Here is a 13,179-nt window from a genome sequence, read left to right on the forward strand (position 1 = left end):
TGGATGAGGAGTGGTGAAAGGAAACAAGTAATAACCTGATGAGATCTTGCACACGTGTGTTGAAGTTCTCATTAGCGACGGGTTTGCTCTTCGTGTCTGGAGTGCAGATACGTGGTGCATCTCCATCTAAATGATGTGGGTGCAGCTGCGCCAGCACTTTGGCGACTGTTTGCAGAAAACCTGTCGTCAAACCCTCAAAGATCTGCTTGTTGACACTGCGGCCGAAGATGCTCTTGTCCTCGTCTGGCACGTAGAGCTACGGAAACAGGTGCAAATGTTAGTCATCATTGAGGGAAAGAGGAAAAACCCAAAAACGAAAGACATTGTTTGTATAATAAAGTACCCCGCATTGTTGTATTGTCAAAACTCTACAACTATAAAGAACCAACATGAGACAATGTCATCTAGACACTGGAGCTTTTAGGTTTCATCAACAGCCAGAGGATGCAGCTTTTCATCGCCAGCAACTCTCAACGTGTTCACAAGCATGTGATACTAAAACTCTTAAATCTGTCCACTCTCACTTTGTTTGAATGGGCCTGAGTGTATTCTGACTGCTTGTATTTTTCAGCACATTAGGATGAGCGGAGAAGAAATAGCTTGTTTCCTTATACAACTATTAGGTAAGAGTACATTTTTGGAAAGAGTTAACTTCATAGCATATGATGCCCATTCATTTTCATAGTTAGCGAATAAAATCACCACTTCAGATCAATATTTTTATGCGAGGATCAATCCATCAGTATAGAAAGTATTGATACTTCAAGATTGATTCACTAGTTTCTAGCAAGCACTTGCACAAAATGTTTACTAAGGCCTGGATTGCATCTAACACAATCTTGGCACTGATGGACATCAGCGTTCAGTCAACAATAACCTGTGCTGGTCTCAATATCAGTCTCAGCACTGTTGCACAATAGACTGGGTCATTTAAACCTCAGCTTGCATTTTAAAGCATGTCTAATGAAAGCACAGGGTGCAAATAAAAAAGGAACCCGTCCTCTTTTGTTTCAACGCACACGCCATTAATCTTTGGTTGGAATACTGATCCTCTGCCGCATAAATAACAAGGGTGCTCTATTATTCATCAGCCCTGTGTTATAAATTGGAAGTTACAACTCAAAGTGACAAAGTCACTGGTGGTGTGCCAATGGCAGGCATACGAGAACTCTCTAAGGTATTCCCTTGTTGGCGGGCATGACTGGCAAGGAAAAAGATGGGTCCTGTAACCCATGTTTATGTTTTGAAGACTGTGCTTTGCAAGTGATGCATCATGGGAAATCATCTCTAAAATAAGTAGGCGTATTTAGTTATATAGCTGTCTATGGTGCGAAACATACTCTACGCCAATATGTGAACATAGTTTCTAGCAACACAAGCTTTTGTGTTCCAAAATGCATCAGAGTGAAATTCATGACAAAACTATTTATCGTGTGCATTAGCATGAATTGTATATGTTTTGAAGACTGTGAAAAGTGAGGCATCATGGGAAAAGTTAGCTTACTATTTGTTTTTCTGCAAGATTGATGAAATTATTTATTTTATGTTTTATGTACGATGGTTTACTAAGTCTCGAAACATACTTTATGCCAGTTTGTGAATGTAATATTTTCTAGCGATGCAAGCTTGAATTTACATGTTATTGTGTACGTATCATAGCGCAATTCATCACACATTTGAAGTTTGTTGCATTCTCAGTAGGGCTGGGGGATATACGAATATTCAAGAGAAATCACTATGATTTTGCAGATGATATAAAATGAAGCAATATCCTGATTATTTTAATCTGCTTTTTATCTGGCCATAAAGTTTCATAAAGAGCGCATCAGTACTCATTTCACAATCCTTCAGGGATAATAAAAATAACACCAAAATGGCTATAAGGTCATCTAGGATTATTAAACTCCACAAGGCTGTGATTAAAGACAAATGAACATGGTCTGTGTGCGATTCAGAATAATCGGGTGTTTTTGGTGCTTTTAGAGCAGTTCACATGCATTGTGTTATTATTCAAATCTACAAAGGTGGCACAATATAACAGAAGAGGAGATGACAGTGTTTCACCAGTTGCAAAACAATGCAATATCAGTGTCAAAATAAAAACTCCATGTGAAGGTTAATAAATGACAGAAATATAACACTTTTATATATATAAAAAAAATCTCATTCTTAATATAATAATAATAATAATAATAATAGCACAAAAATACTATACTATATTATAATACTACATTTTACTGGTTCCCTCAGTAATAATTTAGGATTGTGTAATATTAGAGTCGTTTTTGCTCTCCTTGTTCACTCAAAAAACAAGTTTAAGTAAAAATATATGAACGTTAATAATTATTTTTATTAAGCTACTATGTATCATTGTATATAAATTATAAATATAAAAGTGCACATCAATAAAAATTCTAATTTTCCCTTGTGTTCAATTAGTGAAAAACTGTGGGAAAACATGCCTTTATTATTTTTAAATATATTTTCATTCAGTGCATTTAAAAAATGTAACCTACTTGGCTACAATGGCTGTTTGGATGAAATGATGGTTCCCCTGATTAAAGCAGTTCAATTCATTTCTTGGCGAAGCAATTTTAAAAGAATCTGGCTAAGCAAGTAAGTTAAACTGTTGAGATGTTTACAGCTAGCTACCTGAATAATAACACAAGTCAGTTTAATGGCACAGACATTTGAAGGTAACAATCGCACCCTTGTGTAAATGAGGTTTATTACTGTAACAGTAATGCAAGAATGCATGTTAAGTACAGTATATACAACAGGATAGCATGCCCCCAAAGCGTTGGCCAAACATTTGCATCCACATACTTGCGCAAGGTTCGTTTTTGGCCTAAATATTATTTATAGTTACATATGCTCTGACAAATCAAATCTTATGACAAAAAAATACTTCATTCTGAAATTTCTCTAATTTGCAAAACATGGCAATTTTTCATATTTGCTATTAAGGAAAATTAATGTGTCATATGTAAGGTTAAATCATGTAAATGGTGATATTAGACCAGTCAGGTGCCATTAGTTAAAGACAGGAAATAGATAAAGATGCTAGCACAGGTAAAGCATGTTAACATGACAGATATCACTGAGGAGAGGGGGTTAGTATGCTGAGAGAGCAGGCAAAGCCAGCACATTCTCCACAAATCTAATTAGAGAAGGAAAGGGTGGACGCCAGAGCTAGCTAGCTAGCTGGACACACACACACACACACACACACACACACACACGAATAGATCAGCCTGCAAAAACAACTGGATTATTGCTCTTCACTGACATATTCATTTCACTTGTGCAAATAATGTGTCTGTTTATGTCAATCACATGTCATGAATCAGTGGAATGATTAACTGCTGGAGTTATGCTTGAAATAAGCCTCTGTTTGACGCACACTAAGGGGACATTCAGAACAAATGCACCATGATGCTAAAGAATGCAGGTGTAAACAGGCTTTCAACTTGAAAGTGTCTAATAAATGTGCCGTTCTGCTGCATTTAGTTTCATTGACAAACATTACCAAAAATTTCAACAAATTATGCTTTTCTTTCTGAAAAATAAATAATTTAATTAAATAAATAAAATGAAATGAACAATATGGATTAATAATAATACATAAAAAAAAATACTTATAACAGCAAAATACATTTGCACTCACCTGGAACTTACATAGATACCAATACTGACAATATTAGGGTAATGCCCATGTAAAAGCTCTATAGTACTCTTCTGTATAGTCTACAGAAAGGCTATCACAGTTTTATCACTTTACATGTTATTATTCAGAAAAAGTGGTGAAAGTGATCTTTTTTATAAATGTTGCTCTGTCTGTGTTCAGAGATTTAACGCACATACACATACTGGTAAGCTTCAGAGTATCTCGTACCTCTTCGCATTTTCTTTCCACCATAAAAGCAGATCCTTGTCCGTTGGTTCGCAAAATTCCCAACAAGAACCGAATTCCAATACTCTATAATTCAAGAATCCGATTCAAATTTGTACAGCCACACTTGGCTTGACTTCAGAGCCCTTCTACCAAGGTGAGCCTACAAGGTTTGCAAAGCAATGCTTAACGTGGTGGTTACATAGATATTATATGGGTGGTACACTGGCAAGGAGACAAGAGGCTGTTTTATATGGATGTCTATGGAGGTGCTGATTCAGGTTATTCTCTCAGTATAGAAGATCTCTGTTTGCTTGAAAGCTCCAGATGCCAACATACAGTATCATCTTTCATCCAACACCTCCAAGACACATATCCTCAGACTCAATTGTAACAAGAGATTCAGAGGGAAAGTACAGCATTCCCGGCATGCAAATGCGCAAAAGAAAATGAATTTGCGATAAACAACAGTGTGCTTTTAATAGTCAACTAGCTGGATCAGAAAAAGTACTCGATTAGTGGATTATCCTATAAGTCGATAATTGACATCCCTACCATAAAAGCTCAGTTTTTTTGCATTCCTGTGTTTTAAAATGTGCCAGAATGCAACTGATAGTGCAACGCAAGCCTGTCAAAAAAGTGGCAGAAAATGATTATTGGTCGTGCAACCTCTGGTTAAATGTCTAAGCACCATACAACTCGGGAGCTCGATTTTGTTTTCACATATATTCAGTGTTTTGCCTGTTTGAAATGTTTCATTCGACGCTGAGGGACAGATGTCTTTCCATACCATTTCTCTGTTTAAATGCCAGCTCAAAGAGCTCGGAGCGTGGCTCTGAAACTCAATGCCAAAAAATAAGTTAGGACAAAAAGAGAGAAAGGACTCGAGAAAAAAAAAGAAAAGAGGGACAAACGCATCATTACAAGCGAAATGTGATTCAGCAGTGGAGCTTTCCTGGAACTTAAGATGATTCAGTGACTCCTATAAACAATGTTGTATGTATTAAAATCCATTTTGGTGCTGGCTTTAAACTGGTAGATGAGCTACATATGCTCTGGCAAGACTAATAAGACAAAAATTACCCTATAAAGATGACAAAACAGCACTTCAGGCCTTTATAAGCTAAAGTGGTAGTCTCATCCTTAAAGGATTAGTTCACCCAACAATGAAAATTCTGTCAGGCTTACAAGCTTCGAAAATGGACACAAAAGCACCATAATGTAGCATAAAAGTGGTCCATTTGCCATAGTCATACCAAAGATTAAAGTGAGAAACAGACCGAAACGCAAGTAATTTACGGATCAGTCTTCCTCTCCAGTGAGCTGTAAATCACTGCGACTAGATCATCGAGTCGGTATGCTTGTGAACGATTTTTGAACTAATCATTAAGAACGGTTTTCTGAACTGGATAAAATGATTCAATAAAAAGACTAGACACAAAAGAATATTTATTTTACAATTCAACATCGCTACTTTTCTCACTAATGCACCAAGAAGGAAGACTTGTAATATAATGCAGACGTGTACACGACATATAAACTACGTTTATGATAGTTCTGTATAATCTTTGAAGCTTGAAAGCCTCAGCCCCCATTCATTGTAAATTCATTGGAAAAATGTTTGGGTGAACTATTCCTTGAAACAATACTGAAAGCTGTATGTGAAGACTTCAAGCAGGAGCAGGATAAAGCAACCTGAAGCGCAAACTTGAGCCATTAGAACCCACCGTTAACTGATGAAGTAGAAGGTCCATGAGAAAGGTAATTTTGTTGCTGAAGAGAACATAGGAACAGTTGTTGAGGCAGTGTGCACAGGACAGGTAATATGTGTTTACGGCAGCACAGAGGGACCTAAAGAGAGAGAGAGAGAGAGAGAGAGAGAGAGTGTTAGAGGGATTAGTTTTCAACAGCCAACAGCGTCTCCTGTTTTGAGTTTTCCATTGAAATGATCAGGATACAGCAGGCCCCATACAAACATTTCAGGGTTACTCCAACTCACGGCATAAAAGATTGCCAATCAGTTGAGCTGGGTTCTCTGCCGTAATATGGTAAGGTTATCTGGGGAAACTGACACTTAAAGCTTAGAGTGTGAACATCACACGCAATCCAAGAAGCATGACAACACGTGGAATATATTTCTCATGGGAATTTCTCTCAGGAATAGCACCTTGTGCAATGTGGGGAGGGCGCAGTGACTTACAGTACAAAAAGTTACATGGTATTGCATGTTTTTTTTACATTTCATGGTAATGCTCGTAGCATGATGGTAATACTAGATTCGTTTGAATACCTTGGAGTAGCATATACAACAATGGATATTTCACAGTTTTGCAATACTGTATCGATTCTGACTGTTTTTGTAGTTCCATTTTTCACATTAATATTTTTGGAAAAATGGTGGCACAAAGCACCTAACAGCTGATCTGCCCTTCGCCCATCACGTGTGAGAAGAAGAATGGCAAACGAGTACTCTTGCAACTAGCAAGCAGATAAAAAGAAAAGGGATTTTTCTACAAGCTGCAGCAGTGATGAAGAGATTGTCATTGATTTGCTAAATGAGAAAGAAACCATTTGAGACACTTCCACAAACTATTGGATAAGTATAAATGCAAAAAATGCAGCAATATGGAATAAATTATGAAGACGATCCACATAAGATCAGATCATTTTTAAAGAGGATGCGAGACAGTGATACAGCAATATCATTTGATGCAAATTCAATGCAAATCCTCATTGTTGGTTTAGGATTTCTTCCTCAAGATCATTTAATGTCGGTGGTCAAAACAGCTTTCTGTGCTTTAGTGCCACCTGTTGCACTGGTTTTGGTAACTGCTACGTCTTCTGGCACATAATCCAAAGCTCATATCTTATTGGTTAGGGCATTTAATCGCCTCAGCGAAGAAGATTTTTTTATAAACTCACTGCAAAAGCCTCGCTTAGTCGCTGTGCGATTCGACACAAATGTTCGATCCAGGTGTGAATAGCTTGTAAGGAATACATTGCTTTGATTCAAAATGTTGTTGGTATATGACCACGGTATATATATACATGTATAGCACTGCATTGGTATATCTAAAAGTACCATGGCATCTGATACATCAGTGTACTATGATACCGCCACAGTGCATTTTTTGTAAGGGACTTTATGACAGACTCAACAATTCGGACTGGATTGTAGAATTAGGTATTGAACATCTGCCTGCCCCCTTACTTGAATTTTCTCATTTCCAGCATCTCTTTCCTCAACTAATTTTCTCTCTCAGCTCAGATAAGCGTCTAGCCATCAGCGCCTTCGGGACAGTCAGCCAGGCCTCTGTATTTTGTCTGTTCCACACTAGCCCGAGAGGAGATTAATGTAGCTGATAACTGACCAGTCACTCTGCTCTGACTCCAGATCCCCCACCCACCTCCCAGCCCTTCATTAGTTAATATTTTCTGACAGCTGTATATTTTATCCCAAAGCAGAGTGGCGGGGCCCTATCTGCTGTATGGACAAATGGAATCTGACTTTTCTTTTTTAAAGTAGGCCATGTTTACTCACAGCTGTAAACATTTTGATATCCACCACAACCTTCGCCATCTGTTTGGCATTTTCAGCCAAACCATATTGGCACTCGTTATAAAAATAGAGCAACCTTGAAGGTCCCAGCCTGTCAATAACTTCCACCAGACTGACTAAAACATCAGTGTATATTTTACCCACTGGCAGGCAGATCAGGGAGATAGTGGTGTGAATATTGACATAGCGGTGCAAAAGCGTCAGACATGCAGTATGGGACCTCAGGGAAAACACTGTTCTTGGTCTGTTGGGAAAGGATCCAAGTGTTCCCCGCACACCTCGTAGCTTTGCACTTTCGAAGCCGCTCAATCGAACCTATTTATAAAAATTGGGTGTTGCTGTTTTTATGTGCACCGTTATTAAAATCGACACATTTTCACCCTGTCAGAACAAGCAATAAACGCAGTAGACAAGGGTGCAGAAAGAGGTCAATTAATACACAATGTTTAAAAATTGCTCTGCCTGACAGTCAACGGAACATTGATTCACCAAAGCGTAAATGGTGAAGTGTTTCTTTTGTATTGATAGAAGGATACTGGGAGTGTAACAGAGCTCGGGGTGAGAGGAGGAGGGAAGGAAGGACGGATGGTCACGGGTGAGTGGAGTGATACACCAGGCTCTGTTCAGTGAGGAAAGGGAAACGTGAGATCCCCTCCAACCTGTGCACTCTGGGCAGCAGACCAGCACTGCGCCTCAGCCACACTGATTTTCAGGCAGAGTAAAAAATAAATAAAAAGCTTCAATTGTGTAACTTCAAAAAACTTTTTTTTGTTTCTTTCAATAAAACATTAAAATACTCAATGTTGAGCAAGCTAAAGCTAGGGTTGGCTACAGCCCGTGGAGGTACCTGTAAATATGATGCAGTTGATTGGATAACACACTGTGCACTACACTGACTACAGTCTTCTAGTTTTTATAAATAGTATGTCAAACAATAGGCATTACCAGAAACTATTTAGCAGAGACTGGCCACTTCTATTAAAATTAATCCTACCAAGTCCAACCAAGAAGATAGATGTAGAAAGGAAGTCACCTTTTAGATACAGACATCGCCTGTCAATCAACTCCAGAATGGGCATTAGCTATACAAGCCAGGTAAATTGCATTTTTCAGCATAATACAAGGAAAAGCACCACCATTTGTGATACCAGTTTTGTCAGATTTTACTACTGATCGGAATCTTGACCAACCATTTTTGAGATTTCTGTGTTTCCCCATTCAAGTAGATCCAACAATAAACTTTTAATTTAAATAGTAGTATGATACATTGTGTCATATTATCTTGTTACATTGCATGTTTAATTAGTAATAATACAAATTACATTTTAAATCAACTGTGTAAAAACTAGGGTGGGTGACATCAGTCACGAAATACACATTTTTACAAAAAGTGATTCAACCCTTCTGAAAAATAATGAAAGTTATTTAAAAGTAAATAATGAAATGTGTAATGAAAGCACCCTTTCTTTTGATGCAACAAATTATGCCAAAGAAACCAATTACATAATAATACAATGATTATAATGATAATTTTTAGTGCAACCTCTGATTGGAACGTGCTTTCCCTACAATGCAGCACCATTTTGCATAACCGCAATAGAAGCAATTCCCAAAAATATATGCCCCCCACCAGTAAATTGTAAATTTGTGTAAAAATGTTGCTGGCTGTGTTGATTCTGGTGCACAGCTGGCAGCGCTGATTGTTAAGACCATTGTTAAGATGGTCATATATTCAATCATGGAATCATTATAAAAAAATAAGAAATTTTTTAATTATCAAGTGTCAACAATCAAACAATTTGGCATCCACGGTCCATGAAGTATCCCAAATACTACAACCTGTGATTCTACAATTTTGATTGAGGTTCGTTGCTTACTCTGGAAATGGAAGGTCAAGAATGCGTATTGCATTGTTTGCAACAGTTTTGCATGTAAAGTGGCCTGTATTATGCTGTACTTTTTAGTCAATGTACTAGGTCATTTAAATAGTTTCTCTAGTCTTAAAGTAATAGATAGTATGCCATTCAAAGATAGTATGCCATTCAAACATAGCCATCTCAGTGTCAGTCATGGAATTTAACATATATGTATTGTTTCTATGCAGGTTTTTAAAGAGAAGTGTCAAATGTCCAGCGAGTATTGAATGACAGGCCTCAGTGTCAAGGTCCACTATGGCTTCTCAAATATAAACAATGGATTGAGGGCTTAGGTGCAAGATTATAGCAATTTATCACATTATCGCAGAATTAAACATTAGCTGGCACTGAAAGGCTGCTAATGGGAAACAAGTCTGTAAGTCTGTAAAAACAATTTTCTAGATCAGATTTCCTAAAGAATAATAAACGTATCTGTTATGAAGATTTCATCACCATGTAAACACCAGAGTTTTTACCGGATCCCAATATGCAAAAAAGTGCAAGCTTACGAAGTGAATTGATATTCTAAATATATATTTTAAGATTATTTATATTAATTACTTTTAAAATGACAGTCCATTTTTATCAAATTTAGAGTTAGTTGTACTTTGCATTAATGAGCAACAAACTCCTGTATGAGCTTGTAAAAGATTCATGGTAAACCTGATCTAGGGGCATGATCACAGGATTCTGAAGGTACTAGAGAGGCTATCTGATGCCTGTCCAATAACGCGAAGGGCGGAATGTGAGGAGTGGGGGTGGGGCCGCCCCCAGGTGGCTCGCATGGTTAAACGGCAGATTATAGAGCACACGACTAATTTCTTTGCACTAATCTTATTAAAGAGTGAAACAGCTGTCGACTAGCCAAATCTCAACACCACCCCCAGTGCTTGCACAGAGCTCACAGTATGAGCATTTGGGGTAAAAAAGAAGCACCACAATGTCCGAAAAATGGTTTTAGATGTTCGAAGGCATGAAGAGAGATTTCCAAAACGGAATTGAGGCTAATAATGTTTCAATGTCAAATACCTTTTTTGTTACATTAAGTACTAGACATTGAGTTTTTCTTCATACTACATGGGTTTAGGCATTAACAAGTTATACAGTTGCGTTTGACACTTTACTAAGAAAGATGTCAAAGAAGTAGCAGTGGCTAGAGTTCTTTAACGGATGTATATGTCATGGTAAGCACTAGAAACAGTTTTTCTTCAAACTTCACAGGCTTAGATGTTACTCAGATATGCTGTCGCTTTTGCCAATTAAATGAGTGCAAAATCAATTAAATGCTGTTGTTAGAATTCATCCATTGGCCGATGTCTTTATCAAGAGTTTTCTTCATAATACACAAGGATAGATTTTTTTAAGATGAACAGATTAACTGAGAAAGATATCAAACATTTCAGGTTAGTGCTCATTCAGTGATTAAGTGCAAGAAGCAATTCACATTTTTCACATGTTTGGAGTATTAAGCATTAAGCTTTTGTCGATTAATTCATAAAGTCATCAAAACAGTGGCTGTGGTTAGCTCTTGCTCATTGTCAGATGTTCTTCAATTCTCGGAACTGAGTTTCTCTTTCGTTCTTTACAGTACAAGAGCTTGGTCAGCCCACATTTTGAGGCCTCACTTCATCTGCCTCCTCAATTGGCTGCATTCAACACCATGCGCTGCTACTGTTTGAGTAATGGGAACTTTTTACAGGCCATCCATCATCTTGAAGCCCTCAAGATAGTTAGAAGCTGTCACTGTCCTGATCGAAATGATATCCTTACACCCTAGCTCACTGCCAGACAATAAACCGGGCTGCTTTTCCAGCTCGCTCTCCTGAAATTGACGATGATTAGCGTGATATCCAACACCGGCCCACTGTGCACGTCCTCTGCTGTCTCCCCCTTGACGATGACAGCCTGCTTCAAAGATTTTGAGGAGCAATTTGGTGAAGTGTCATTCTACTTCATCTCAGGTTACTCGAGGACTATGTAACACTGACCCACATGTGCCAGATCATCCCTGAGAGCATGTTGCATTCCTCTTCCTGAGCGGATCCGAGATTCTCTGTCAAGAGTTGCGTTTTGGCACCGCCAAGATGCTTGATACAACCAAACCACATTCAGGTCTATAAACAACAGGCATATTGTTAATCTGCCCATAATGAAGCTTTATCTTGTAGACACAGGATTAAGTTCTTGAGGTAGCCGGTGGTGAGGGACTCTGTATTGCCAAGAAGAGGAAGAGAAGTGCCACTGAGAAAAAGAGCAACATAGATGGAAAGAGATAATGAGTAGAGGACTAGAGAGATCGATAGGGAGCTGCAGATAATAAGCACTCTGATCTCACCAACCTAAACTGGCTTAACCTCAGTCAGCCACGCAAAATCCTGCCGTCTGACTAGTCAACAAACACAATTGGAGAAGACCTGCTTAATGTATGCCACAGGGCTCAGCCGACCACACCTTTCCTTTCTCCATCCAGACTCACCTCACCCCCTGCAGGGGTTGCTCCTCAGCCTGGGTGGCCTCTGGACTGGACAGGGGTCATTGGACTGCCCTCTGGAACTGAATTAAAGCCATTTAACCAATTCTGAAATCCATAGGCTAGTTCAGAGACATGGAAGCAGATGGCTAAGAAGAATTTGAGAAGAGGGGGAGATCATCCCAAGACTGTCTGTCTGGTAAAAAGTAAATGTTTCTTTACAATATGCATGGGGAACTTCAGGCTAAAAGGTATAACAATGTGCTTGAAGAGAAAAATGACTTTTTAGTGATAAAAACACAGCGCAAGGTTTTTAATTTGATGGGCTGTACAGACAAGGATTAATATGGACTACAACACAAATAGTGTCACATCTAAAGGTCTCCATGTTCTCCCCATGTAAATGGGTCATCAACAAAGAAAATGGCCTCACTTGGGGCTGTAGCTCAAATTTCTAAATCTCTCAACGCAATCTGTATGTTTGAAATTGCATTATGTATTTAATAGCCATTTTTATTAAAAGCAATTGACAGTGCATTTAACGGAATATTCCGGGTTCAAAACAAGTTAAGCTTAATAGCATTTGTGGCATGATGTTGATTACCACTAAAATACTTTCAATTCACCTTCCTTTTCTTTAAAAAAGCAAAAATCAAAGTTACAGTGAGGCATTTAAATTGGAAGTGAATGGGGACAATTTTTGGATGGTTTAAAAAAAGGCAAAAATATGAAGCTAATAATTTTTTAAAAGGACTCACATTAATACTGTTAAAACTTGTAAAGTTGCTCAAGTCATCATCTTAACAGTCGTTTTAGAGTTATAGGCGTTACGTCTTTATGGCAACGAAATTCTAAAATGGGATATATATCATGTGAATACATCTTGTCGCTATACTTTGGAAACAGTGAGTATTTTAACATTTATGGATTGGCTCCATTCACTTCCATTGTAAATGTCTCATTCGCACCAACATTTTTGCTTTTTTAAAGAAAAGGAGAGACAGGGGGTCTGGTTAGCTCAGCGAGTATTGACGCTGACTACCACCCCTGGAGTTGTGAGTTCGAATCTAGGGTGTGCTGAGTGACAGCCAGGTCTCCTAAGCAACCAAATTGGCCCAGTTGCTAGGGAGGATAGAGTCACATTTCGTAACCACCTTGTGGTCGCGATTAGTGGTTCTCTCGCTCTCAATGGGGCGTGTGGTAAGTTGTGTGTGGATCGAGGGAGAGCATGAGCTTCCACATGTGGAGTCTCCGTGGTGTCAAGCAAAACGATCCACGTGATAAGATACGCAGATTGACTGTCTAAGAAGCGGAGGCAACGGAGACTTGTCCTCCACCACCT

At 38.4% G+C, this 13,179-nt stretch overlaps 1 protein-coding gene across 3 annotated transcripts in view; it reads right to left on the reverse strand.

The window, feature by feature from the left end:
* LOC127640187 (S phase cyclin A-associated protein in the endoplasmic reticulum-like) overlaps nucleotides 1–13,179 on the reverse strand; it is a 161,765-nt gene that overhangs the window by 39,690 nt on the left and 108,896 nt on the right. For all 3 annotated transcript variants that reach the window (XM_052122615.1, XM_052122614.1, XM_052122616.1), the window contains 2 exons: nucleotides 5,620–5,743; nucleotides 36–256 (listed from right to left, as the gene is read on the reverse strand). In XM_052122615.1, coding sequence (XP_051978575.1) covers nucleotides 36–256; nucleotides 5,620–5,743 — 345 coding nt within the window. The remainder of the gene's footprint in view (nucleotides 1–35; nucleotides 257–5,619; nucleotides 5,744–13,179) is intronic.

This window comes from Xyrauchen texanus, chromosome 49 (genome assembly GCF_025860055.1).
Source record: "Xyrauchen texanus isolate HMW12.3.18 chromosome 49, RBS_HiC_50CHRs, whole genome shotgun sequence".
Taxonomy (NCBI): Eukaryota; Metazoa; Chordata; class Actinopteri; order Cypriniformes; family Catostomidae; genus Xyrauchen; species Xyrauchen texanus.